The following is a 25,444-nucleotide window of genomic DNA, read 5'->3' as shown; positions in this document are numbered from 1 at the left end:
TTAGGTGGTAATTCTGGAGAGAAGATGGATGGATTAGAATTTTTTTTTTTTTTTTTTTTTTTACTTGCGATAAAATTCACCATTTTAACTGTATAATTCAGTGGCTTTTAGCACACTCACGAGGTTGTGCACTCATCACCACTATTTAATTGCAGTACATTTTCATCAACCCAAAAAGCAGAAGGCTATTTTGAAGGCTATTGCTATAGTCCGGTTATTGTTTTGTGTGCTGACCCTATAGGACAGAGTAGAACTACCCTGTAGGGTTTCCAAAGAGCAGCTGGTGGATTTGAATTGCCGATCTTTTGGTTAGCAGTCATAGCACTTAACCACTGCACCACCAGAGCTTCATAGTCTGGTTAAAAAACCAAGAAACCAAACCCATTGCGGTTGAGTTGATTCTAACTTATAGCAACCCTATAGGACAGATGCTCCATAGAGTTTTGAAGGAGTGGCTGGTGGATTTGAACTGCCAACCTTTCGGTTAGCAGACAAGATCTTAACCATTACACCACTAGGGCTCCATAATCTGGTTAGGGGGGATGAAAAGGAGGAGCCATATTTGAAAGACATTTCTGAGATAAGACTCAAAAGAACTAGAATAAGATGTTAGTTTCACCTTTGTGAAAGCATTTGGAAAATACCATTTCTTTTTTTTTTTTTTTTTTTTGCCACCCTGCTCACTATTTTCCTTACTTTTATTAGCTATAGTATGATAACTTTCTTATCTCTTCATTTTTTTCTAATTCTATACTACTTTTGTACTTCAGTTTTCTTACGTTTGTGCTGCATTAATTCCAGATGGGATCCTTGTGAAAGATATGAAGACTAACGGGCTCAGCCAGAAGAGTTTGCCATGTACTGGGATTCAAGGAGTCCACCTGCACGTGGATGTTTCTTTGTAGTTGTAATGTAGCCACTTTCATATTGATGTATCCTGAAAATTTAAGGCAACCTGTGAGTGAAGGAATTGGTAGGGGTCATGAGAGAACTTTCTTAGGTGATGGAAATGTTCCATATCCAGATTGGGATGTTGGTTACTCAGATGTATACTTTTATTAAAGTTCATCACATTATCCGCTTAAGATCTGTGCATTTCACTGTATGTAAATTTTACCTCAGAGTTTTGTTTGTTTTTAAAGAAAACTTAGAGGCAACAGAGTAGGACTTTTTAGGCAGGTCTTTGTCTTGGGGCACTTGAGATATTTCCAAAGATGGATCCTAGTCCAAGCATCCACAGGGACTTTTGATGGTGTTGCTGAAAAAAGATGGTTGTGTTTAGTGATGTCCTTTGCTTTTAACAGTTATCAGTCCCTCTGGCTTCCTATGTACAATTGCTAACTCCTGGGGCCACTATTGAAATTAGTTTTTGGGTTTCAGTAGAGTTTCCTGGGCTCTTGCCAAGGGCTTCCCAAAAAGTACTGTTTTTTATCCTCCCCGATGGTGCAGTAGTCTTTCATGCTGTGTAACCCAGAAACGGAGATTTCTCTTCACTTAAGTATTGCCATTAAGGAGTTGGATGTAGAAGCCAGCTATTGGTTCCTTAGTTTGTTTGTCCTGTTAGTCTGGCTGCTGCCCCTTCCCCCACCCTACAGCCTGCTCATTTTTTCCCTTGGTTGTTTCTCAGGAGCAGGGGGCAGCAGCTGGGCCTTCCACATCCTGGCACAAGTAGGGCTAAGAGTGCCTGATGTCTAAATTGGTGCCAGTCACGAGCTATGAATCCTGGCTAGAGCTCTCCTTCACAGTCTGACTGGACTTCTCCCTAGTCTAGTACCAGAGTGGGGGCTTCTGCCCAGCTCAGCTCACAGTTGTTTCTCTGAGACCACAGATTTAGTGGGAACTAGATGTTTACGAGGTTTCTCAAGCCTCTTTTTCACTTTAGCCAAAGTCCTGTGTTGGCAAGAGCTGACTAGTTAATTAGAGCCTGTATTTAGAGGTAGGTGGTTTGGGAACCCAGAATAGGCTACTGAAAGTAATTTGCTAATTGCCACACTTTAGCTAGAACTCCTCTATGATAACCAAACTCTTAGGAAGATTACTCACCTTTTACTCTTTGTTTTTCCCTTGAAAATACTGCCTAAAAAGCTTCTGTTAGATCTGTGTGAGTTATTGTTACATGCTAAAATTGCATTTTTAAAAGTAAGTAATCAATTCACATGGTACAACATTCAAAAGGTGCAAAAGGATATACAGTGAGAAGTCTTTCTTCTATCCTAAGATGGAATGTAGACTGGGACAAATGAATCTCACTGTGTTACTAGCATATGACATACTCTCACTGAAGGGCTGGGGGAAAACGGAGCTGACCTAAGTAACTTCAGAAACAGTATTTTGTCTGGAAACTGTAAAGCTAAGCTAAAGACAAAACTTTACTCTGCTCATAGATTTGTTTCTCACAAGGTAGAGGTTGACATTTCTGGAAGTACTTTACAGCTATACTAGGGTTAAACAAATAATAAATGGTAGATAATGAAAACCATGTTTTCACTGTCAGAGAAAAAAAATTACAAATATGGGGGAAAGGCCAGAACCTGTGGGACTGGATTAGAGTTTGAGACTTTAATATACTTTTGTTTAGTATGTATAATATATATATATAATGTGGATAGATACAGAAATATAATGATAGATACGTGTGTATACATGGGTTAGTATTTAAAAAAAAAACCACTTGCTGTCAAGCTGGTACTGACTCATGGCAACCCCATGTGTGTCAGAGTAGAACTGTGCTCCACAGGGTTTTCAAGGCTGTGACCCTTCAGAAGTAGATCACCTCTGGGTGAGTTCAAACTGCCAGTCTTTCAGTTAGTAGTCACCTAGGGACTCATATGGCTTGTATACATGCATGTATTTCTCAATTCTCTGCTGAGAGGGTCTAGCTAGAAACAGTGACACCCCAAATGAACTGAGCACATCCACATCCAGATCTTAGTTTCTAAATAGCATTTTCCAATAAAAGGAACTAGGGTTTCTTGGAGAAAAGGCAGGTGAATTACAAGATGACCCTGTAGCATTTTATAGTGCTAGAAGGTGCTCAAGAAAAGATAGGGGCTTGTCAGAGAGATACAGGAACCAACCTAAAAAAACTCCCAGTGACCAAAGCTGGAACAATTTGAGCAACAAAATAAATAGCATAGTATTGGATTATAACCCAGAGTGTAAAATAAATATACATGAGTCTATTCTGATAGATTTAAATAAAGGGGAAGAAGAGACAAATCTTCCTTACAGAATCCCAAATAATATATGTAGATACCTCTCCCTCCCAGGAGGTGGAGCTTAATCTCCCTCTTCCTCTTGAGTATGGGCTGCACTTGGTGACTTCCAAAAAAGGATGGGATGAGAAAAATAGTAACTTTATAGTGGAGAGAACTGGCAGACACTCTTAATTAAGTTAACACTACCAGTGAAAGATGAGTCATGTTGATACCTTGTATCCCTGATATGATATGATACATGACATATGATGAGAAGGGCATTTCACCTCTGTGTTATTCTTCCCAAACACCTATAACCCCAGTCTAAACATGAGGAAACATCAAACAAACCCAAATAGAGGAGCATTCTATCAAATATTTCATTAAAACTATCAAAGTAATGAAAAAGAAAGACTGGGAAACTTTCATAGATTAGAGGAGACTAAGGATTCATGATGGCTAATGTGCTATCCTTGATTGGATCCTGGAACAGAAAAATGGTATTAGTAGAAAAACTGGTGAAATTCAAATAAAGTTGAGAGTTTACTTAATAGTACTCCCCAAAAACAAACCCATTGCCATCGAGTCACCTCCAACTCATAGTGACCCTGTAGGACAGAGTAGAACTGCCCCACAGGGTTTCCAAGAACCGCCTGGTGGATTCGAACTGCTGACCTTTTGGTTAGCAGCTGTAGCTCTTAACCACTATGCCACCAGGGTTTCCAAATAGTAACACCAGTGTTAATCTCTTAGTTTTGACAGATGTACCATGTAAGATGTTAACATTAGAGGAAACTGGGTGAAAGCTTATCTGGGAACTCTCCATACTGTATTTGCAATTTTACTGTAAATCAAAGATTATTCCAAGATAAAAACTTTTTTTTTTTCCTCTCTCAACCCCCTTGCTATCCAGTGTTCTTCTCTGGAGGCAACCATTGTTAAACTTGTTGTGTGCCATTAAGTTGATTATGACTCATAGTTATCCTATAGGACAGGGTAGAACTGCCCCATAGGGTTTTCTAGGCTGTAGTCTTTATGGGAGCAGATTGCCGGGTCTTTTCTGCTGTGGAGCCGCTGGGTGGGTTTGAACCACCAGTCTTTCGAACTGCTGACCATTGAGTGCTTAACCATTGCGTGCCACCGGGTCTCCTTGTGTGTGTGTGTGGTTTTTTTTTTTCAATTTCAGAATATTAATTTTGTCTCTAGCCACTTTAATGAAATATTTCATTGTTTGAATCATTTTTTCAGTTATTTCTCTTGGATTTTCCAGGTACACAATTATATCGTTACAAATGATATATTTACTTCCTTTTCAGTTTTTGTACTTGAAGCTGCATATTTGAAGTGTTATAGTAATGTGTAGGAGGGGCTCTTGGCAAGCATAGTAGCCCTATGATACAAAGCCTAGGGTAGACAGGAAACATTTATGATTAGAGCCATTGAACCCTGTGATAACTTTTTTTTTTCCCTAATTTCTTTCTTTTGTCTCCTCTAGATGTGAAATCTGGCAGCTATACAGTGTTGCAAGTGGTGGAAGCCCTTGGGTAAGAGCCTCCACCTTAGAATGCGCTTCTCCAGCCTTGCCTGTACACTCTGAAAAGGTTATGTGGCTCCTAAGGAAGTGTTGGGGAGTGCAGAGCATGTAGGCCATGTCAGCTCCTGGCTCAACCCACAGGTTTGGGGTGAGGTGGGTAGTTGAAGGCAATCAACTGTTAGTTACAGCTGGGATTTCTTCTGTACTGCTTTAGGCCAACCCATCCCCATGAGATTCTAGTCAGCCTGGGTCTGACTCATACAAACTATGGGCCCTGCCTGGGGAGTTAGTCGCCAGATCGTTGACCCCGCATCAGACCCCCCACTAAAGGAAAAGCCTTGAGAAAATGCCTGAAAGATCAGTGTTATAACCAGTGACCAGGTGTTCCAAGCACCAAAGGAAGCATGTGCTTATAGTCTAATGCCTGCTTTCCTCATATTTCACAATTGGTAGACCATTTAAATTGACAGGTCTTTTATTATTAAGGTTAGTAACTATCACAGCCAGCGTGTCGTCTGAAACAGAGAAAACTAGAAATTTGTTGGGGTTGTGGGGGAAGGAGGAGCCCTGGTGGCCCAGTGGTTAAAGTGCTCAGCTGCTAACCAAAAGGTCAGCGGTTTGAACCCACCAGCTGCTCCTCAGGAGAAAGATGTGGCAGTCTGCTTTCTTAAAGATTTACAGCCTTGGAAACCCTGTGGAGCAGTTTTACTCTGTCCTGTAGGATCACTGGCATAGTGGTTAAGAGCTATGGCTGCTAACCAAAAGGTCGGCAGTTCAAATCCACCAGGCGTTCCTTGGAAACCCTATGGGGCAATTCTACTCTGTCCTATAGGGTCGCTATGAGTCAGAATGGACTCTATGGCAATGGGTTTTTTGGTAGGGTCACTATGAGTTGGAATTGACTTGATGGCAGTGAGTTTGGCACAGTGGTTAAACACTCAGCTGCTAATCGAAAGATCAGCAGTTAGAACGCATCAGCAGTTCATCCAGGGAAAGATATGGCAATTTGTTTCTGTAAAGATTACAGTCTTGGAAACTCTATGGGGCAGTCCTCCTCTGTCCTATAGGGTTGCTATGAGTCAGAATCGACTCGATGGCAACGAGTTTGGTTTTTTTTTGTTTGGGTAGGAAGCTTAGTCACTATCATGCATTTCTCTTATGGAGGAGACCATTGGACTCTACTCTCGTTGCTGTGGCCTAGGTTCATTTTTTTAAATAACATATTTATAGAGATAATAATTCACATACCATGAAGTTTACCATTTTAAAATGTAAATTCAATGGCTTTTAGTATATTCAAAAATTTGTGCAACCACCATCATAATCAATTTTAGTACATTTTTATTACCCTTAAAAGAAATGTCATACCCGTTAGCAGTCACTTCCATTCCACCCTCTCTCCAGCCCCTGACAACCACTAATCTGCATTCTGTCTGTATGGATTTGCCTGTTCTGGACATTTCATATAAATGGAATCATATGATATGTGGCCTTTGTGTCTGGCTTCTTTTGCTCAGCATAATGTTTTCGAGGTTCATCCATGTTTTAGCATGTATCAGTACTTAGTTTCTCTTTATTGCCAAATAGTATTCCATTGTATGGATATATACCACGTTTTGATTAACCATTCGTTAGTAGATATTTGGGTTGTTTCCACGTTTTGGCTATTCCAAATAATGATGTTATGAACATTTGTGTGCCTCAGTCCATTTTTAAATGTTCTGAATGCACTTGTCTATTTCCTGAGCAGAGACCTGTGACAAGTTCCTATCCTAAGGATCTTATCAAAAGTGATCTTATTTTTGCCTTATTGCTGTTAGTTATATAAACCGTTATCCTTGAACCTTAACTCAAGTGGCCAACTCTCCTCCAGAAATCTCCTATTTCCTGCTTGTTCCTGCTTAGATTCCTTCTAATATGTTTAAGTGTAATCTCTGTACAGAGTTATTTTGAAGATAAATCATGTCCTTGTTGCTTCAGTTCAGCTTCTCCCATATTGATCATCCTAAATCATTACAACTTGTATTCTGGCCATCTCACTCTATAACCCTCCAGTTATAAAGTCGTTTTCCTAGGACCTCGATGGTTGCTCTCAGTATTTTTTTCTTAGCAGTAATTTACAAAAATATGTTTATTCTCCTGTTTTGGTAGAAACTGCAGCTGCCAATCATCTCTCAAGCCCTGTGGGTAGCTGCTAAGCTCTGTTTCAGAGAAATGTCACAATCATACCACAGGGGAGACAGTAAGCACAATGCCCACCGGGTGCAATGCTTAGTGTTCCTGGAGACAGAAACTTCTGTTGGCTATGGCGTCACATGTGCCTCTAATGATGCCAGATTGGGGATCGGTGCTTTATGTTTCTGTCCTTACTAGTGTCTGTAATGCAAGGTACCCCAGAAGCATCTTCCTGGGTTATTTTTACTCCTTTAATACTAGTCTCTGCTTCCATGCCCAGGGGGTGAGTGTGATTAATTACAAAATATTTATTCCTTCAAAGGTTTGAACTGGGTAATGGCAGGCTCTCTCTATCCTACCTTCCCCCAGGTCCTCTCTAGAAAATCCAGAACCCCGAACTCGGGCACGAGGAATCCAGCTTTTGTCACAGGTCCTACTCCACTGTCACTCGTTGCTCCTGGAAAAGGAAGGTACTGGCATCACTAGTAAGGAGTGTCTTGCTGGATACTGAGCCAAGGCCTCCCATTCTATTCAAGCCAACTTTGTAGGGAGGGAAGGAGGGAGGGCAGGAGGTAACTGAGAACTACTAATTCGAGGTCCTCATTCTTTGCTGGTAGTATATGTGGCAGAGATGATTAGAATTGAGATAAAAGACACCTGGTTTTCAAACATAGCCTTAGACCAGTTTTTTCAATGTGTGTTTCCTTTTCTGTAAAACGGGCGAAGTAGTATTTCTTAGTTGAAGGGGGAAAGTAATGAAATATCAAAGTCCTTTGAAGTCCTAAGGAAAAAAAGCCAACAACTTTTTTATCTTCTATAATAGGCGTAGGTCTATTTTTATAAACAAGGTTTTATTAGAGCCCAGCCACACTCATTTATTTACCTATTATCTATGGCTGGTTTTATGTTACAGCAGCAGAGTTGAGTAGGTGCTTAGTTGTGACAGAGACCATATGTCCTGCGAGCCTAAAATATTTACTGTCCAGCCCTTGAAGAAAAGGTTTACCAACCCCTGTTCTACAGAAAGGCAGTTCTGAAGCCGAGAATGGGTTTAACTATAGACCTATGAAAGAAAGGATCGTAAAAGATGTTCACCTATTTTGCTGACTGAACAATTTAAGGCAACCACAAATGGGAGGGGACCCAGGCAGACATAGGACATATCTCTTGGTGAAAGAGAAAATCTGTGGTGAAACCAAAGCAGGAATGACCCTTATAAGCTCAGGGAAGGCACAGGGCTGGTGGGCCTTTGCCAAGCCCATGTTAACTAATGGCTGATTTTGGTTTGTACAGTGGTACACCTGATCCTCTTCTATGAGAACCGGCTGAAGGACCATCATCTTGTGATCCCATCTGTCCTGCAGGGTCTAAGGGCACTTGTGAGTTCTCGTTGTCTTCGTTACATAACCATGTTCGCGGGAACTCTTGTCCAGTGAATTTTCTCCTTGCCCTTTGCGGGTGAGGCTTCAGGTGCTAAGAGACAGATACCCAAACACGGGACTAAATTAGTGTCATCTGGCCCCACTTCTGTTTTTACATAGAGAATAAAAGTATGGGGAGCTGGAATTCAGAGCCAGACTGGAAGGAGCTACATAGAACCTAACTAGATTGAGAAAGAGGACCAAGTTTCTTCCTGTTGGCACATCTCCCTGAACCAGTGTGTTGTGTGTCCCATTGTAGCTAATTAGGTCTGTTATAGGATTGTATTTGGAGACTATGCTAGAGAATTCCCTTGGTGTTCACATATTTCGTCTTCTCCCACAGAGCATGTGTGTGGCCTTGCCTCCAGGGCTGGCTGTCTCTGTCCTTAAAGCTATCTTCCAGGAGGTACACGTACAGGTGAGTAATAACAGTCACACTGTTATTTCCCTCTACCTCCTACCCCTTGACATAACTAGAATTGGATGGCAAAAGATATTGCTTTCTAAGTTCTGAACTCTTTGAGGTCTTTTGACTGTTTAGGCTATTCGTTGCTACTATATAAGGAGAAGGAGCCCTGGTGGCGCAGTGGTTAAGAACTTGGCTGCTAACCAAAAGGTTGGCAGTTCGAATCCACCAGCCGCTCCTTGGAAACCCTTTGGGGCAGTTCTGCTGTGTCCTGTAGACTCACTATAAGTCAGAATTGACCTGACGGCAACAGGTCTGGTTTATATAAGGAGAGGTATGCATACCATTATATCTGACCTGTGTCTCCTGCGCCTAAAGAAAGTAAGGCATATATCAGACAGGTTTTGGTTACTGGCCCACAGCTGTACTGCTGGGCCAATAGCCATATCCTTTTTCTGCAATTGCTCTTAGGTTGATCTTATGCTGGTATAAAGAGCACTGCCCACCTAGGGATTGTGAAGCAGGACGTAGTTGTATCAGCTAAAGTATTCTTTGAGCACTTTCTTTACTTCTTTCTCTCCCATTCCCAAGTCCCTGCCACAGGTAGACCGACACACAGTCTACAGTATCATCACCAACTTCATGCAAACCCGGGAAGAAGGTAAAAGCAGGGCTGTCTGGGAAATCTGAAAAGCAGGCACATCCTACTTTTGTTCTGCCCTTAGTAGAACTCATTTTAGCTTGGGACTTGTATAGAAAAGCCAGTACTCTAAGAGAGAATGATAAAGGGAAACTGGGAGTGGGGGTACTCACTCCCTAGTGAAGTAAAGGAAGGGTAGAGTTTGAGTTGGTGTTTCAAATCCTTACCTCTGTAACAATGTGTGTATGTTATACATCTCTTCTTCACTGCATACATCTCCTGGAGTAGGGAAACAAAAAGGGTCTGCTCTACTGCAGTAGGCAGGAAAGGGCAGGGGGTGGGCAATGATAGTAGAGGGAGAACACAGGCAGGAGAAAGCCCAAACTTTCTATCATATGGGACATTGGTGACCCTGTTCTCTTCTCTTAGAGCTGAAGGGCCTAGGAGCTGACTTCACCTTTGGCTTCATCCAGGTGATGGATGGGGAAAAGGATCCTCGTAATCTTCTGGTGGCCTTCTGTATTGTCCATGACCTCATCTCCAGAGACTATAGCCTTGGTGTGTTCTGGTAGCCATGAATTAGATGGTTGGGGCTTGTCAGATGAATGAGCTTATAAATCAGCCTGATTCTTTGTCTCTTCCATAGGGCCCTTTGTGGAGGAGTTATTTGAAGTGACATCCTGTTATTTTCCAATTGATTTTACCCCTGTAAGTAGCATCTTATTCACATATTCATTGGGTGCCTGTTATGTGCCAGGCCCTGTTCCAGGCGCTGGGAATACAGCAGTGAACAAAGTAGACACAGTCCTTGCCCCCATGAATTTATGTTTTAGTAATGAGAAGTGGAGAGGCATTTGACCTCTGAAGATTCAATTCAGCAGGTATCTGGGAGCCTACAAGAATATAAAACATGGTCCCTGCCGTTGAAGAATATAATCTAGTTCTATTGTAGCTTTAATTTATTGAGACATTTAAGTAACAGTATGAGACTGTGTACCAAAATCCGTGATGCTGTAGTTGTTCTGAGAAGATGGAGTTCAGTGTGAGCTAGAGTAGGCAGGAACTGACTTCACGGATAAGATAGGGTTTCATTTGGTTTCTGAGGGATGCATAGGATATGATTCTGGAGTTGCAGAGGGCATGTCAGGCAATAGAAACAAATTGACAAAACAAGAAGGCACGGTTGAACACAGTATGTACAGATGTTTGCTGTGACCCCCTCAGCCCCTTCCTTCTACTCTGCATCTTGATTTCCCTTTTACTTTCAGATACTCAGGGTCTTGTCACCATGTGTGTATGGGCATGTGTACTGCAAACATTAATGGTTTGGAAGAAGTGAAAAGAGTTACATCACAGCACACCAAACAACATTTCAATATTGACTATCACTGTCTTTAAAGTTATACAACCATCTTTACTGTAAGGATTTTTTTACCATATTTATTTTAGTTGACATCACATTGCTTGGACCACCTCTCTCCTGAAATTCTTTTCATCTCTTTCATATCAGTATCCCTTATTTCTGATTCATACGTTCTTGAAAGCCCTTGTTAGGCTACTAAGTTTCTCCGTTTTTGCTTTGTTTTGTTTTGTCTTTTTGAAAAGATAATATGGCCACATGATTCAAAATTGAAAAGGAGCAAAAGGGTAGAAATCTCCCTACCATCAACTTCCCATCTCCATAGTCAATCAGTTTTAACAATCATATCTATATCTTTACAGAGGTGTTTCATCCATATATAAGCAGATGCTTTACAAAAAAATGGTGGCATACATACACAGTTTTCCTGTACTTTGCCTTTTTCATTTAACAGTATATCTTGGAGAGTTTCCTATAAATTAGCCTTTTCATTCTTTATGGCTGTATAATATTCCTTTGCATGGAAATACCTGATTAATTTCACCAGTCCTCTACTAAATAAAGGTTGTTGCCAACCTTTTGCCATTATGAGCAGTGCAGCAACTTGTATACCTTGTATGTGTATCATTTCACATGTATATGAGTATAATGATAGGATAAATTCTTAAAAGTGGAATCGCTAGATCAAAGAATATGTGGATTTATAATTTGGGGGAGGGAAAGAGTATTTTACTCACTCTTTTGAAAGTGGTACAGTGAGCATGATTCAGCATTTAAAGGGTAGAGAACTAAGTCTCTCTCACACATTTTTACCACCACTGTCCATTTTTCCTCCAGAGGCAATCACTGTGAACCAGCTACTTGTATATTTTCTAGGCAAAACAAGCTTACATGAAGATAATGAAAGGAGACTTTCTCTTATTCAAGCAGATTTTTGTGCATTGTTCTGCACTGTAGTCTATGGGAAGCAGAGTGCTCTTGTCAAGATGTTAATTAAAAGAGAGACACCTGGCTTTAGTGTAAATATTTGTGTTGGAAGTATTGTCTTATCAATCAGTTTAGTCACATGCCATCACCATAGTGGATTTCATCTGTCCAAGTGCAGGTTCCTTTGACTTTCACTATCCCCATTTGCTAACTCTAGAGCAGGGGCAGCAAACTTTTTTTGTAAAGGGCCGGACTGTAAATATTTTAGGCTTTGTAGGCCATGTGGTTTCTGTTGCAACTACTCAACCCTGCTGTTAATAGCACAAAAACAGACAGAGAGTATGTAACTAAGGGGCATAACTGTATTCCAATAAAACTTTATTTGTGGACACTGAAATTTGAATTTCATATAGTTTTCACATGCCACAAAATATTATTCTTTTGATTTGTTTTTAACCATTTAAAAATCTAAAAACAATTCTTAGCTTGTGGGCCATACAGAAACAGAAGGTGGGCTGGATTTAGCCTGTGGGGTATAGTTTGCAGCCCCTGCTCTACGGGGAAGGCTGACATATGGATACAGTTTGGCCACAAAGTTTGTAAGGTGATCCAGTCTCAACTAGTTGCTTCCTACTCCTGTTGCAGAGTAGATATTGGATCTTCCTTTATCATTACCCTAGGAATTTCCTTATCCTTTCTCTTGGATTAGATCTCCTTTTTTGTGTGTTTTTTCATGTATTCCTGATTTTGTGGTTTACTCCCTCGTTTTGATGGTGCACATCCAAAGGCAAAATTTTTTAGATTTTGCAAATCTGAAAATTGCAAAGAATTGGAAATTCTTTTTCCCAAAGATTTTGAAGGTATTGCTGCATTTATATCTAGTTTTCAGTTGCTGTGGATAAATCCATGTTCCTTCTGATTCGTAATCCTTTGTGTTTACCTCCCCCATCCCCTTCTCTCTGGAAGCCCTCAGCTACAGCTACACCTGCATCTGCAAGACCAGAGACCTCTGTTTTACCTTCTCCAGAGAATTAAACCTCCAGATTGTGCTGCAGTTAGGAAGGAGTTGGGAGGGAAGCTAGGAGGTCAAATTGTTTCTTTAGCCCAACTCCCAATTCCAAAGGTACCTGGTACTGCCAGTTCTTAGAGCCTTTTGAGGATTGTGCAGTGTATATGAGTAGTTACTCAGCTTTCCCCAGCCTTGGTAGGATTCTGTTGTCTTGAGTCTGTTAAGTCATTTTCTTCTTACTCATTTGCTTTTCACCTTCTGAAATTTTGTTGCTAATATCTCTTCTCCTGTTCTCTTCAATCTTTAGCTTTATGTCTTTTAAAAAACAAAAACAAAACCGTTATTTTTGGTGGGGCTCCCAGAGGGGAAAAAATCTGATGCATGTTTTCATTCTGTCATCTTGATGCAGAAACCTACAGTGCTTTTTATGTTTTTAGACCTTTAATTTTCCTAGAAATCCTATATTTGAAGGGGAACATTTTATGTTGCCAGAATTAGAGCTTTTATATAAGGGTGATAAAATAGATATGTTGCTCAATGGTGCATTATTTAAATAAATTGTGGCTCAACGACACAGTGAAATACTATCAGCCACTAAAACTAGTGTTATGAAAGAATATGTTAATGGGAAAACGTTCCTAATGTATTAAGTGAAAAAATAGATTACAAACCATATGTATAAAAGGTCTGTTTTTTTTAAGTATGTATTTTATAGGGAAACAGTATATGCTAACACAGTCGTTACATATATATAGAGAGAAAAGAAAGTAATACACCAGAAGGTTAAGGGTGTTCATTTCTGAGTGGTAAGATGTGAGCAATGTAATCAAATGGAAAATTAATGTCACAAAGAAAAAATGCCCAAGGAACACATAAGAGCAAGCCTGTCTTCTGCTGGGGCCGTATATCATACTATTCCGCCAGATTGGGTGTAGATATTACTCTGTTCTGCAGGGTTACCAGGTTGAAACTTATGTCCAAGTGTGAAGAAGAGTTGTACAAACCCATAGCCCTTCTCCCTTTTTCAGCCCCCTAATGATCCCCATGGTATCCAGAGAGAAGATCTGATCCTGAGTCTTCGAGCTGTGCTGGCTTCGACACCCCGATTTGCTGAGGTGGGTCTACCAATATTAAGGTGTATAGCCTCAGCCTATAGAAGCCTCTGAAGAAAAAACAGTGAAAGTATGGGGAGAATCAGAAGGATCTCATATAGCATTTTAGAGAGTGACATCCTACTGGTGTCTTCAGGCTTGTGGGAGTCAGACCTCCAAAGTAGCAAACTTTACTAACTTTTCCTTTAAAATAGTAATCCAATCCTTATGTGGTGCTGTCTTTTGAAATCCCATAGCTTTGGACACTAGGCCGTTTTTCAGGTGACTTGGGGTCTGGTCATAGTTTGGCAGAAAGGTTACCTTTCAGTCGTAACTCTAAACTTGAGTGTAATTCCTTGATGTAACACCTGCCCCTGAGGACTGGTGGCAATGAGGCACTGTTGACCCTTGTGCGGCTGAGACACTACCATCTCAGGCTTAAGTTCTTCCTTCTCTCCCACAGTTCCTGCTGCCCCTTCTGATAGAGAAGGTGGATTCTGAGATGCTGAGTGCCAAGCTGGATTCTCTGCAGACTCTAGTGAGTGATTTTTCTCCTTTCAGGGTCCGGCTGCCTTTAGATAAGTCGGGGGTGCTAAGGATTATAGATTTCTAGGACAGCCAGGGAGCAGTTTGATGGACCTCAAAAGAGGGATACCTAGGATCTGGGTCTGTATGTTGACTAAAGCTCCCAGCTGCATATAGTCTTGTCCCGTAGTAACTGAGGGGTAACCTAGGGAAGACTGGCCAGAGCTCCCTCTTTAAGCTTCTTTTTCAGCAATCAGGTGAGCTTCTATTTTCCTGTGCCTTGGGTAGGACTGTTATGAAACACTGCTGGCTTTTCTGCTGAGAGCCAGGCTCCCTCAGGTGTCATTATACTGAGATGCCTGCATATCCTAGGAAGTCTGAATGTGATAGCTCATATGTGTGGTTCACTTGGCAGAATGCTTGTTGTGCTGTATATGGACAGAAGGAACTGAAGGACTTCCTCCCGAGCCTTTGGGCTTCTATCCGCAGGGAGGTGAGTGTTACTTGGACAGACTCACTACTGTTAACCCCATTTGTCAGGTGTAAGGGGAAATAATATACCTTGTCCTTTTCCCTTTGTTGCTCCCAGGGCCAAGCAAGGGGGCATACTTCCAGTTGAATGACAAGGGGAAAGTCCCTATGTGAGAGTCAGCTGCCCATTGATAGCACTAGATCACCTTTGCACAATGCCCACTTCCTGTCCTTCCCTGGTAAGGAGCATAGGTCATGGTGCCATGCTGAATAGAGGGGGAGAGGGAAAGACCTAGAATAGAGGTTCCTCAGCAGCTACTGCTCAGAATTGGCATTCTGTTCTTCAAAAAGCGTGTGTATCAATCCTAGTGGGACTAAGGACTTGATGACAATATACCAGTTGAGAAGAACTCATTGTGGGGTTGATTTCCATTGCTGTGCTGTAAAGGTTCTCAAACCCCCCGTGCCCAAGGAAATAAACAGTGGATGGGTGGGGTCTCATTTGGTACAGGTTCACCTCAGTAGCCATGGGATCCTCCCTGACAGGTGTTCCAGACGGCAAGTGAGCGGGTGGAGGCAGAGGGTCTGGCGGCTCTCCAGTCCCTGACTGCGTGTTTGTCTCGCTCTGTGCTGAGGGCTGATGCTGAGGACCTTCTTGACTCCTTCCTCAGCAACATCTTACAGGGTAATGGGGCTATGGCAGCCAGAAAGGGGGGTGAGCACTAGAGATAAAATTGCTTAAGGGCCAGTGACCTTTCATGTGTAGCCCCCACATCTTCAGTGATTTGGGGCTGCAGTCCTACTTCGAGTTGAAAACAACCTGAGCAGTAACGGCTAGCAAACTGTCTCAGGTCTCAGTCTCCACCTTTCATGGACTGCAGGGGATCAAACATTCGGTTTACTCCCAGGTCTGTGATAAGCTGCCTCTCTAGACTGCAGGCACCATCTTTGTGAACCGGACATGAAACTGGTGTGGCCCAGTGCCAAACTGTTGCAGGCAGCTGCAGGTGCATCTGCCCGGGCCTGTGACCACATCACCAGCAATGTGCTGCCTTTGCTGCTGGAACAGTTCCACAAGCACAGTCAGGTAAGGAAGTGGAATCTTTTAGGGAAATGGTAGGATGTGTTTGCTAGGATCTCTTTCTCATAGAGACGGAACACTAATATTGAGTGTGAGTCAAGATGGCAGATCTTGGGTTTTGCCCCCATTAGCTACTGTTGGTTCCTTTGTTCACTCTTACCCTGACTCACTTTTTTTTTTTTTTTTTTACATTTTTTTTTATTGTGATAAAATGTAAATACAGTTTTCCATTTTAACCATTGTTTCATGTACGATTCAGTGGCATTAAGTACATTCACAAAGTTGTGTAACCATCACCACTATCTAATTCCAGAATGTTTTCATCATCCCAAACAGAAACTCTGTATCTGTTAAACAATATCCTATTTCCCCCTCCTCTCAGCCCCTGGTAATCTCTGTTTTACTTTCTGTCATTATGAATCTGTCTGTTCTACATACCTCATATAAGTGGAATCATATAATATTTGTCCTTTTGTAGCTGGCCTACTTCATTTAGCATACTGTTTTCAAGGTTTATATATTCTGAGTATTAATCCTTTATCAAATACATGATTTGCAACTATATTCTCCCATTCTGTGGGTTGACTTTTCACTCTATTGATAGGGTCCTTTGATACACAAATCTTTTTAATTTTGATGAAGTCTGGTTTATCTATTTTTTTCTCTTGTTGCTTGTGCTTTTGGTAGCATATCCATTGCCAAATCCAAAGTCTTAAAGATTTTTCCCTTATGTTTTCTTCTAAGAGTTTTATATAAATTTAGATCTTTGATCTATTTTGAATTAATTTTTTCATATGGTGTAAGGTAAGGGTCCGACTTCATTCTTTTGCATGTGGATATCTAGTTTTCCAGGCACCATTTGTTGAAAAAACTGTCCTTGCCTCATTGAATGGTCTTGATAACCTTGTTGGGAATCAACTGACGATATCAGTGAGAGTTTATTTCTGGGCTCTCTATTCTAGTCTGTTGGTCTATATGTCTGTCCTTATGCCAGTACCACACTGTTATTGTACCTTTGTAATAAGTTTTGAAATCAGGAAGTGTGAGTCCTCCATCTTTCTTATGCTTTTTCATAATTGCTTTGGCTATTCAGGGTCCCTTTAAATTTCATATTAATTTTAGGATGGGTTTTTCTATTTAGGAAACCCTGGTGGAATAGTTGTTAAGAGCTACAGCTGCTAACCAAAAGGTCAGCAGTTTGAATCCACCAGGCGCTCCTTGGAAACTCTGTGGGGCGGTTCTACTCTGTCCTGTAGAGTTGCTATGAGTTGGAATTGACTCAACAGCAACAGGTTTGGTGTTTTTGTGGTTTTTTTTCTATTTATGCAGAAAACACTGTTAAGACTTTGACAGGGGTTGAATTGAATCTGTAGATAGCTTTGGGTAGTATTGTCATCTTAACAGTATTAAGTCTTTCCATTCCATGAACACAGGCTGTTGTTCCACTTATTTAGGTCTCCTTTAATTTCTTTCAGCAGTGTTTTGTAGTTTTCAACGTGTCTTTCACCTCCTTGGTTAAATTTATTCCTAAGTATTTTATTATTTTTGATGCTATTGGAAATGGAATTGTTTCCTTAATTTTCTTTTCAGATTGTTCATTACTGGTATGTAGAAATACAACTGATTTTGTGTGTTAATTTTGTATCCTACACCTCTGCTGAATTCATTTATTAGCTCTAACAGATCTTTTATGGATTCTTCAGGATTTTCTATATAGAATCATGTCATCAATGAACAAATAATTTTACTACTTCCTTTCCAATTTGGATGCCTTGTAATTCTTTTACTTGCCTAATTACTCTGGCTAGAACTTTCAGTATTGTGTTGAACCCAAAAAAACCCATTGCTGTCGAGTCAATTTCGACTCATGGCGACCCCCTGTTGAATAGAAGTGGCAAAAGCCGACATCCTTGTCTTGTTCCTGATATTTAAAGAAAAGCTTTCAGTCTATTACCATGAGTATGATGTTAGTTGTTACATGTTTTTCCTATATAGCTTTCATCATGTTGAAGAAGTTCCCTTCTATTCCTAGTTTGAGTGTTTTTATCATGAAAGGGTGCTGGATTTTGTCAAATGCTTTTTCTATATCAACTGAGATGATAATGTGGGTTTTTTCCTTCATTCTATTAATGTCGCATATTACATTGATTGATTTTCATATGCTGAACCATCCTTGGATTCCAGGGATAAATCCTACTTGGTCATGGTCTATAATCCTTTTAATATTCCACTGAATTCAGTTCACTAGTATTTTGTTGAGGATTTCATAAGGGATATGGTCCTGTAGTTTTCTTTTCTTCCAGTACTGTTGTCTGGCTTTGGTATCAGGATAGTCTGGCCTCATAGAATGAGTTAGAAGTGTTCCCGCCTTTTCAGTTTTTGGGAAGAGTTTAAGAAGGATTGGCATTAATTCTTCTTTAATGTTTTGTAGTGTTCACCAGTGAAGCCATCTGGTCCTGGGCTTCGAGCCAGTTCAAACCCCTGATGAAGATTTGCTTTTGCTTTTCTACCCCCAGATATACTGAATCAGAATCTACATTTTAACAAGATCCCCAGATGATTCTTATGTATAATAAATTTTGAGAACCAGTGCTCTACTGGTGGTTTTCACAATTAGTCCATAACCAGCAGCATTAGCATCGCCTGGAAACTTGTTAGAAATGCAAATTATCAGCAGGGATTTGAACCAGAATGAACCAGTTTGAATCTCTGATTGGAAAGTTTTTGATTACTGATTCAATTTCTTTGTTACAGCTCTGTTGAGATTTTCTATTTCTTTTTGAATCAGTTTTGATAGTTTGAGTGTTTCTAGGAATTTGCCTATTTTACCTAGGTTATCCAATTTGTTAGAGTACAACTGTTCCTAGTATTTTTTTATAATCCTTTTTATTTTTATAAAATCAGTAGTAATAGCCCCACTTTCATTTTTGATTTCAGTAATTTGAGTCTTCTCTTTTTTCTTAGTCAATCTAGCTAAAGGTTTGTCAATTTTGTTGATCTTTTCAAAGAACCACCTTTTGTTTTTGTTGATTTTCTCTTTTTCTGTTGTCTATTTTGTTTACCTCTGCTCTAATCTTTGTTATTTTCTTCTTTCTGCTAGCTTTGAGTTTATTTTGCTTTTCTTTTTCTAGTTCCTTAAGTTGTACAGTTAGGTTATTGATTCGAGATCTTTCTTCTTTTTTAATGTAGGCATTTATAGCTATAAATTTCCCACTTAGTACTGCTTTTGCTGCATCCCATAGTTTTTGGTATTTATTTTTGTTTTCATTCATCTCAAGGTATTTTCTAATTTCCCTTGTGATTTCTTTGACCCATAGGTTGTTTAAAATTGTTTAATTTCTACATATTTGTTAATTTTCCAGTTTTTCCTTCTGTTATTGATTTCTAGTTTCATTCCATTATGATCAGAGAAGATACTTTATTATTTCAGTCTTCTAAAATTTACTGAGACTTTTGTGGCCTAACATAAATGGTCTGTCTTCTTGAATGTTCCATGTGCATTTGAGAAAAATGTGCATTCTGCTGTTTGCGGACGGAATGTTTTGTGTGTGTGTATGTATATATACTATATATATATATAGTGTAATTGATTTATAGTGCTATTCAAGTCCTCTGTTTCCTTACTGATATTCTGTCTGATTCTATCTCTCTGACTTTTTTACTTCATTACTACTTAAAACATTACAGAGCAACCACCGGCGGACAATCCTTGAAATGATGCTTGGGTTTTTGAAGCTGCAGCAGAAATGGGGCTATGAAGACAAAGGTGAGTTCACCTTTCAGTTGTGGTAACCTGGGGCGCTGTTCACCACTGTAGTCCTATAAAGGATAGCAGGGCAAGGAGTTGTAAAGAGAAGTAGTTTAGAACGGTGGCCCTGTTCTGAGGTTGTAGCACAAGAGAACACTAACTGGATCAGACCTGTTTGTTTTTTTCCCAGTGGGCTTCCTGGACACCCGTCGGATTAAGCTCCTTAAATCTACCCCGGGTTGTCTTTACATCACTGTTGAGTCAGGGCTATGGAATATAAGAGTTTCACTCTAATCTGTCTTTCCCTAGATGAACGGCCTCTGAGTGGCTTCAAGGACCAGCTGTGCTCACTGGTGTTCATGACCCTGACAGACCCCAGCACCCAGCTTCAACTTATTGGCATCCGTACACTCACAGTCTTGGGTGCCCAGCCAGGTACATCTTAAGAGACGAGAGAAATTTAGGGTATTTGTCCCTCTCTTGCGATTTTCCGTCTTAGTGAGGAACAGCCTTAATGTCTTGGTTCATCCTACAACTCTGGATGATTTGAGATTTCTAATAGGATTTTGGGTATGGTGGCTGTGGGGAAGGAAAGATGATGTTCGTGTTCCCTTTTAACAACAGATCTCCTGTCTTCTGGGGACTTGGAGCTGGCAGTGGGTCACCTATACAGACTGAGTTTCCTGGAGGAGGAGTCCCAGAGTTGGTGAGAATCTAAAGAAGCAAGATAGAGCAAGTTCTTCCCTGCCTCTGTGTTGGCAACAAAAGAACCAGCAAGGACCAGGGCTCTTGCTTCTGACTCTTGGCTCTCCTTAGGGGAGGTGGGCCCCGTATTTGGCTGTGACTGCTAACCAATTGGAGAGATGGAGGACTGCGCTCTCTCTCTCTCTTGGCATTAAGAAGTCGTGTCCAACTCAGTGGTATAGGTACTTGAGTCCTGCTTTTCAGCATGGTGGCCTCAGGAGCCCACACTCCTGAATCTAATGGCAGGCCTAGGCAAGAGAATAGTGGGCCAAAGCTCAGCTAATGCTCATCTGCCCTATGCCCCCAGCAGTGTGGCAGCAATGGAAGCATCAGGCACCCTAGCCACTCTCTACCCTGTGGCCTTCAGCAGCCACCTAGTGCCCAAGCTTGCTGAGGAGTTGCATGTAGGTATGTGTCTCTAATCTTCTGTAGCCCACTCCTTCCCAGGAAGACTTTGAGGACCTCCATGCTTGCCATCACACAGTGAAACCTTGTCTCTTGTGTCACTTTCAGGGGAGTCAGATTTGGCTAGAGGCGATGGGCCCACCAAATGCTCACGGCATCTGCGCTGTCTGCAAGCCCTGTCAGCTGTATCAACACATCCCAGCATTGTCAAGGAGACCTTGCCTCTGCTGCTGCAGCATCTCTGGCAGATGGACAAAGGTGACTACCTACCAGGAATAAAAAATAAGGAGTAGGCTAAGGGCCAAAAGCTGGGCTGAGGTGAATGGGGAGCAGTGGTCAGGTTTGGAGTTGATGCCTCTAAGACAGTGGTTGTAATTGTGACTGTACATAAAAGTCACATGGAGAACATTTTAAAAATATTAGTGCTTGAGTTTCACTCAGTCCAACTGAATTAGTCTCTGAGGAAGGATGGGTCTTGGGCAAGAATAATTGTTAAGAGTGCCCAAGTGACTTTAATGTGGAGTCAGACTTGAGAAGCACTGCTTTAAGACCTTGCTACTCAAAATATCGTCTGTCGACCAGCAGCATGGGCATCATCTCAGGCCCCTGCTGATCAGAATCTGCATTTTAACAGGATCCCTGAGTAACATGTAAGATCCCCTCCCCTCAAACGTGTATGGGAAGTACTGCTCCAAGGCAAAAGTTACAGCAGCTGTTGCTACTGCAGACCTATGCATGATCACCATGGGTCCTCACTAACCACCTAAGGTCCCTGCTTCTCTGGACACGCAGCCCTTGTATAGGATGTCTGCAGTGGCTATTCCAACAGCTGTTATGTAGTAAAAAGAATAGTAGGCTTAGAGCATGACCTGGGTTTGGTTCCTGACTTTGCACTTACTGTGACCCTGAAAAAACCATAGATAATTTCATCGAGCCTCTATGTCCTCCTCCACAAAATGGAGGAATTATTGGATTGTTGTGGAAAATAATAAGAGGATGTGTGTGAACACTTGTGTTGCAGAGCCTGGACAGAACAGGCCTCAACTCCAAAATTAAATAGATGAAAAAGAGTAGACAAGAGAATAAAATTACTTGGGTCTTTAATAAGGGACTCCTGGTCTCCTTAGTCACTCCTCTTTAATTGTTCTTCCCATCTGCTGTATCGGAAATAACTCGAGGTGCTTTTAAACAAACCTTACAAGGAATGCTGACTTTCTCACCACACAGGGAATATGGTTACCGGATCCAGTGAAGTTATTGCTGTCTGTCAGAGCCTCCAGCAGGTGGCAGAAAAATGCCAGCAGGACCCCGAGAGCTGCTGGTATTTCCATCAGACAGCTATACCTTGCCTGCTTGCCCTGGCAGTGCAGGCTTCCATGCCAGGTAACCATCTCTCCTCTTCTCCCCTATCCCTCCTCTGGGAATTGTGCCTTCCACTAGTATTGAACAGCACTGCCACCCTCTGGGAATTGCTAGTACTGCAATTCTCTAGCATCAGAGGCTTACTATTTTGAATCTTTTGTCCGCAGAGTAAGATTTCATTTCAGAGGAAAGGTTGCCAGCCTGACCAGTGGTAAGAACCAAAATCTATTAGTGTTAGCAACATTCAAAAGGATACAGTTTTTTCTTCCCTTTTAAAGTGCTGTAACATTAGTTTAGTTAGAATTAGCCTCCGGAGTCAAGCTGACCTGGTTGGGTTTTATCCTCAGTTTTACCACTTGCTAACTTGGGCAAAGATATTTAGCTTTTCTAAATATATAAGCATCAGTTTCCTCATTTGTAAAATGGAGATAAAGAGTAATACTTACCTCACGAGTAGTTGGTAAGGATTAAATGAGATAACATATAGTGTATGGCAACACAGTCAGTGCTCAATATATGATAGTTGCTATAAATGATAAGAGCCCATGAAGATAAGTCCATGTTACTTAAGTTTTTGAAAAGACCGTCATTACTGTTTCTGATGTTAAAAACATTCCTATCAAGTATCCACTTATTTTCCACCAGTGGTGTCACTAGGGGAGTGCAGGGGGTGTGGACCATACCGGGTGACACTGTCAGAGTGGGTGACACCAAAATGACTGTCTATAAAAATATCCCTGTAGTTATAACAACAAAAACATTTTTTGTAAGCCCAGCTTACATGTTATCAATATACCTACAAGGCTAAAACTATGCTAGTTTACTTTTTGAACCTTCTAAAGCACTCTGGTCAGAACTGTCATTATTCCCCAATTGCGATGACACTTTGAATCACATGATTTCGTCTGTCTGTGCTACAAGCACGCGCTGTGGTTTTCCTTGCTGCAGGTGATTTTATAGTCGCAGATATTATCAAATTTTCTGGTGTTTTAGCTACAGTATTGTGGTAATGACTGTTTGTGAACCTATTAATAACTTTTTTGAGAATGAACTAGTAATTAAAGGAAAAGAAGGAATGATATATGGGAATTATGATTTATGAGTAACATTAGTACAAAAAACATTAAGGATTCTCTATGGTCTGTTATGGAGGAGGTCCGTGGGGGAGGTGGGTTGACACCAACCTTGGTGACGCCACTGTTCTCCACTGTTGCCGGGTTTAAGGACTATGCACAAAGTTCCAGAGAGCTCTCTGTGACCCCAGATTAGACCACTTGTGTTTCCAGTCCCTTGCTTGTTCTCAGGACTGCAGAACTACCAGAGGCAGATTAAAAACTGGTGCTGTGGTAACTCGGGTCCTACCTCAGTCATAATGATAGGACCTAATCACACAGAACTCTGAACCACATGGCCTTGTGATTCCCTGCGAGTGTATATGTGTATGTGTTATTTTGTTTTGTTTTTGCAGAGAAGGAGCTATCAGTTCTGAGAAAAGTGCTGTTGGAGGATGAGGTCTTGGTTGCCATGGTGTCTGTCATTGGCACTGCCACCACCCATCTGAGCCCTGAGTGAGTAAAACACGGATGTGTTAGCATTCTCGACAGGCAGCAGCAGATAACTGTCTTCTGAGCTGTCCTTTTACCCAGATTTAAATGTGGAGCCAGTTATTTGTTTTGTAAGTTTTGCTGGCAAAGTAAGAGGAAGGGATTTTCCGCGCCAGAAGGCTCTGGGGGTGGGTGAGCCATGGGCCAGTGGTTCTTAGCTGCAGATGTACATAATAATCACCTGTGGAGCATTTTTTAAATATACGTTATTTTGAGTTCTCTCACTAGATTGTAAGCTCCAAGAGAACAGGGACTTGATCTCTCTGATTCACTGATGTATCACCAGGGCCTAGAACAAGAATGGTGCCTGGCACATAACATGCGCTGTTCACAGTTGAGTGCGTGAATGACCATGGCCTGGGCCATTGATTCAGTGGTTCTAATGCGAAACCCCACTGGAAAAGTTTTGCTGTGGAGGCGAGGGCTGCTTTAGAGTCCTGGCTCCTTGGATAATATCACGTTCTACCCTCAGCTTAGCTGCCCAGAGTGTGGCCCACATTGTGCCCCTCTTCCTGGATGGCAACATCTCCTTTCTACCTGAAAACAGCTTCCCGTGCAGATTCCAGCCATTCCAGGTGAGGGTTTGATGGATTGGGGAGGAGAATCTTAGGACTTAAGGCCTTCAAATCTGATGATTGAGGGTAAGTTGGGATGGGCATAGGAGCAGATAAGCCTATTGTGGGCAGGACAGGCTTGACAGGGTTCTTCTTCCTTTACAGGATGGCTCCTCAGGGCAGAGGCGGCTTGTTGCGCTGCTTATGGCCTTTGTCTGCTCCCTGCCGCGAAATGTGAGTGAGCATATTTGGGGAGTACCCTTGTTTAACCCTGACAAGGGGAGGTGGTTCCAAGTGACCTCTTGGCAGAAATTTGCCACAAGCTAAGCTGGTGTTCTTTCGCTTCCCCCACTGGAGAAGTGAGTTCTCATCCATCCTGGCCCCTGCTGCCGCTTTCTGCTGGGTACCTCTTAGAGTTGAAGTGTTCTTTGGGTCCATTACATGACCACGTTTTCTGTAGGTGGAAATCCCTCAGCTAAACCAACTCATGCAGGAGCTTCTAGAGCTGAGCTGCTGCCACAGTTGCCCCTTCTCCTCCACTGCTGCTGCCAAGTGCTTCGCAGGACTCCTCAACAAGCACCCTGCAGGTACTAGGGATGAGCATGAAGCTTGAGGGCGAGACTGGGACAGGAACTCCCTGAATCACCATAAAAAGGAGCTTGCTAATAATGTAATAGGGCTTCAGGCACTGCCCTAGGACAGCCTTTGGGACAAGAGTCAAGACCAGAGTTGGGCAGAGGATTGCAGGGCATAAGGAGGGTGGGTACAAGCAGAATGCTTGACCTAGTTCTGCCATCCTACTCCCTACAGCAGAGCTGTTATGGATGGTTCTTTGTTGCAAGTAGACAACCCTTGCTTTTTAAATGCTGGCACCCCTGCATTATGAGAATTCCAGGCTCCCATGTCCTAGAGCTGAGTGGGCAAGGTCCACAGGCAAAGTAGTAATTGTTATTTTTTAACAGCTTCTCAGGGAGCTCTGCATTTAGATGATTTATATTCTTCATTATTAAAGGAGAAATTTGTAGCCTTGCTTCAGCATTTCTTCCTTCCTCTTTAGGGCAGCAGTTGGATGAATTCCTACAGCTGGCTATGGACAAAGTGGAGACTGGCCTGGGCCCTGGGCTCTGTCGCACTCAGGCCTTTACATTGCTTCTATGGGTAAGAAATTGGACTGGCAGTTATGTCTGGTT

At 41.7% G+C, this 25,444-nt stretch overlaps 1 protein-coding gene across 2 annotated transcripts in view; it reads left to right on the top strand.

Moving 5' to 3' along the window:
• MMS19 (MMS19 homolog, cytosolic iron-sulfur assembly component) overlaps nucleotides 1-25,444 on the top strand; it is a 34,122-nt gene that overhangs the window by 6,434 nt on the left and 2,244 nt on the right. Inside the window, exons 2-24 of one of the 2 annotated variants that reach the window (XM_004369992.1) lie at nucleotides 4,693-4,741; nucleotides 7,276-7,376; nucleotides 8,200-8,285; nucleotides 8,671-8,745; nucleotides 9,325-9,394; nucleotides 9,803-9,931; nucleotides 10,020-10,081; nucleotides 13,698-13,784; nucleotides 14,224-14,298; nucleotides 14,701-14,778; nucleotides 15,303-15,441; nucleotides 15,689-15,843; nucleotides 19,525-19,603; nucleotides 19,895-20,020; nucleotides 20,210-20,291; nucleotides 20,637-20,737; nucleotides 20,843-20,992; nucleotides 21,962-22,117; nucleotides 23,565-23,664; nucleotides 24,173-24,275; nucleotides 24,420-24,488; nucleotides 24,715-24,841; nucleotides 25,312-25,412. In XM_004369992.1, the coding sequence (XP_004370049.1) occupies nucleotides 4,693-4,741; nucleotides 7,276-7,376; nucleotides 8,200-8,285; nucleotides 8,671-8,745; nucleotides 9,325-9,394; nucleotides 9,803-9,931; nucleotides 10,020-10,081; nucleotides 13,698-13,784; nucleotides 14,224-14,298; nucleotides 14,701-14,778; nucleotides 15,303-15,441; nucleotides 15,689-15,843; nucleotides 19,525-19,603; nucleotides 19,895-20,020; nucleotides 20,210-20,291; nucleotides 20,637-20,737; nucleotides 20,843-20,992; nucleotides 21,962-22,117; nucleotides 23,565-23,664; nucleotides 24,173-24,275; nucleotides 24,420-24,488; nucleotides 24,715-24,841; nucleotides 25,312-25,412 (2,300 nt within the window). The remainder of the gene's footprint in view (nucleotides 1-4,692; nucleotides 4,742-7,275; nucleotides 7,377-8,199; nucleotides 8,286-8,670; nucleotides 8,746-9,324; nucleotides 9,395-9,802; nucleotides 9,932-10,019; nucleotides 10,082-13,697; nucleotides 13,785-14,223; nucleotides 14,299-14,700; nucleotides 14,779-15,302; nucleotides 15,442-15,688; nucleotides 15,844-19,524; nucleotides 19,604-19,894; nucleotides 20,021-20,209; nucleotides 20,292-20,636; nucleotides 20,738-20,842; nucleotides 20,993-21,961; nucleotides 22,118-23,564; nucleotides 23,665-24,172; nucleotides 24,276-24,419; nucleotides 24,489-24,714; nucleotides 24,842-25,311; nucleotides 25,413-25,444) is intronic. The other variant, XM_023740526.1, reaches the window with a different exon arrangement.

This window comes from Trichechus manatus, unplaced genomic scaffold, assembly GCF_000243295.1.
Source record: "Trichechus manatus latirostris isolate Lorelei unplaced genomic scaffold, TriManLat1.0 scaffold00007, whole genome shotgun sequence".
Lineage (NCBI taxonomy): Eukaryota > Metazoa > Chordata > Mammalia > Sirenia > Trichechidae > Trichechus > Trichechus manatus.
Note: the sequence above shows the minus strand (reverse complement) of the source record. Positions and strands in the feature narration are given on the sequence as shown.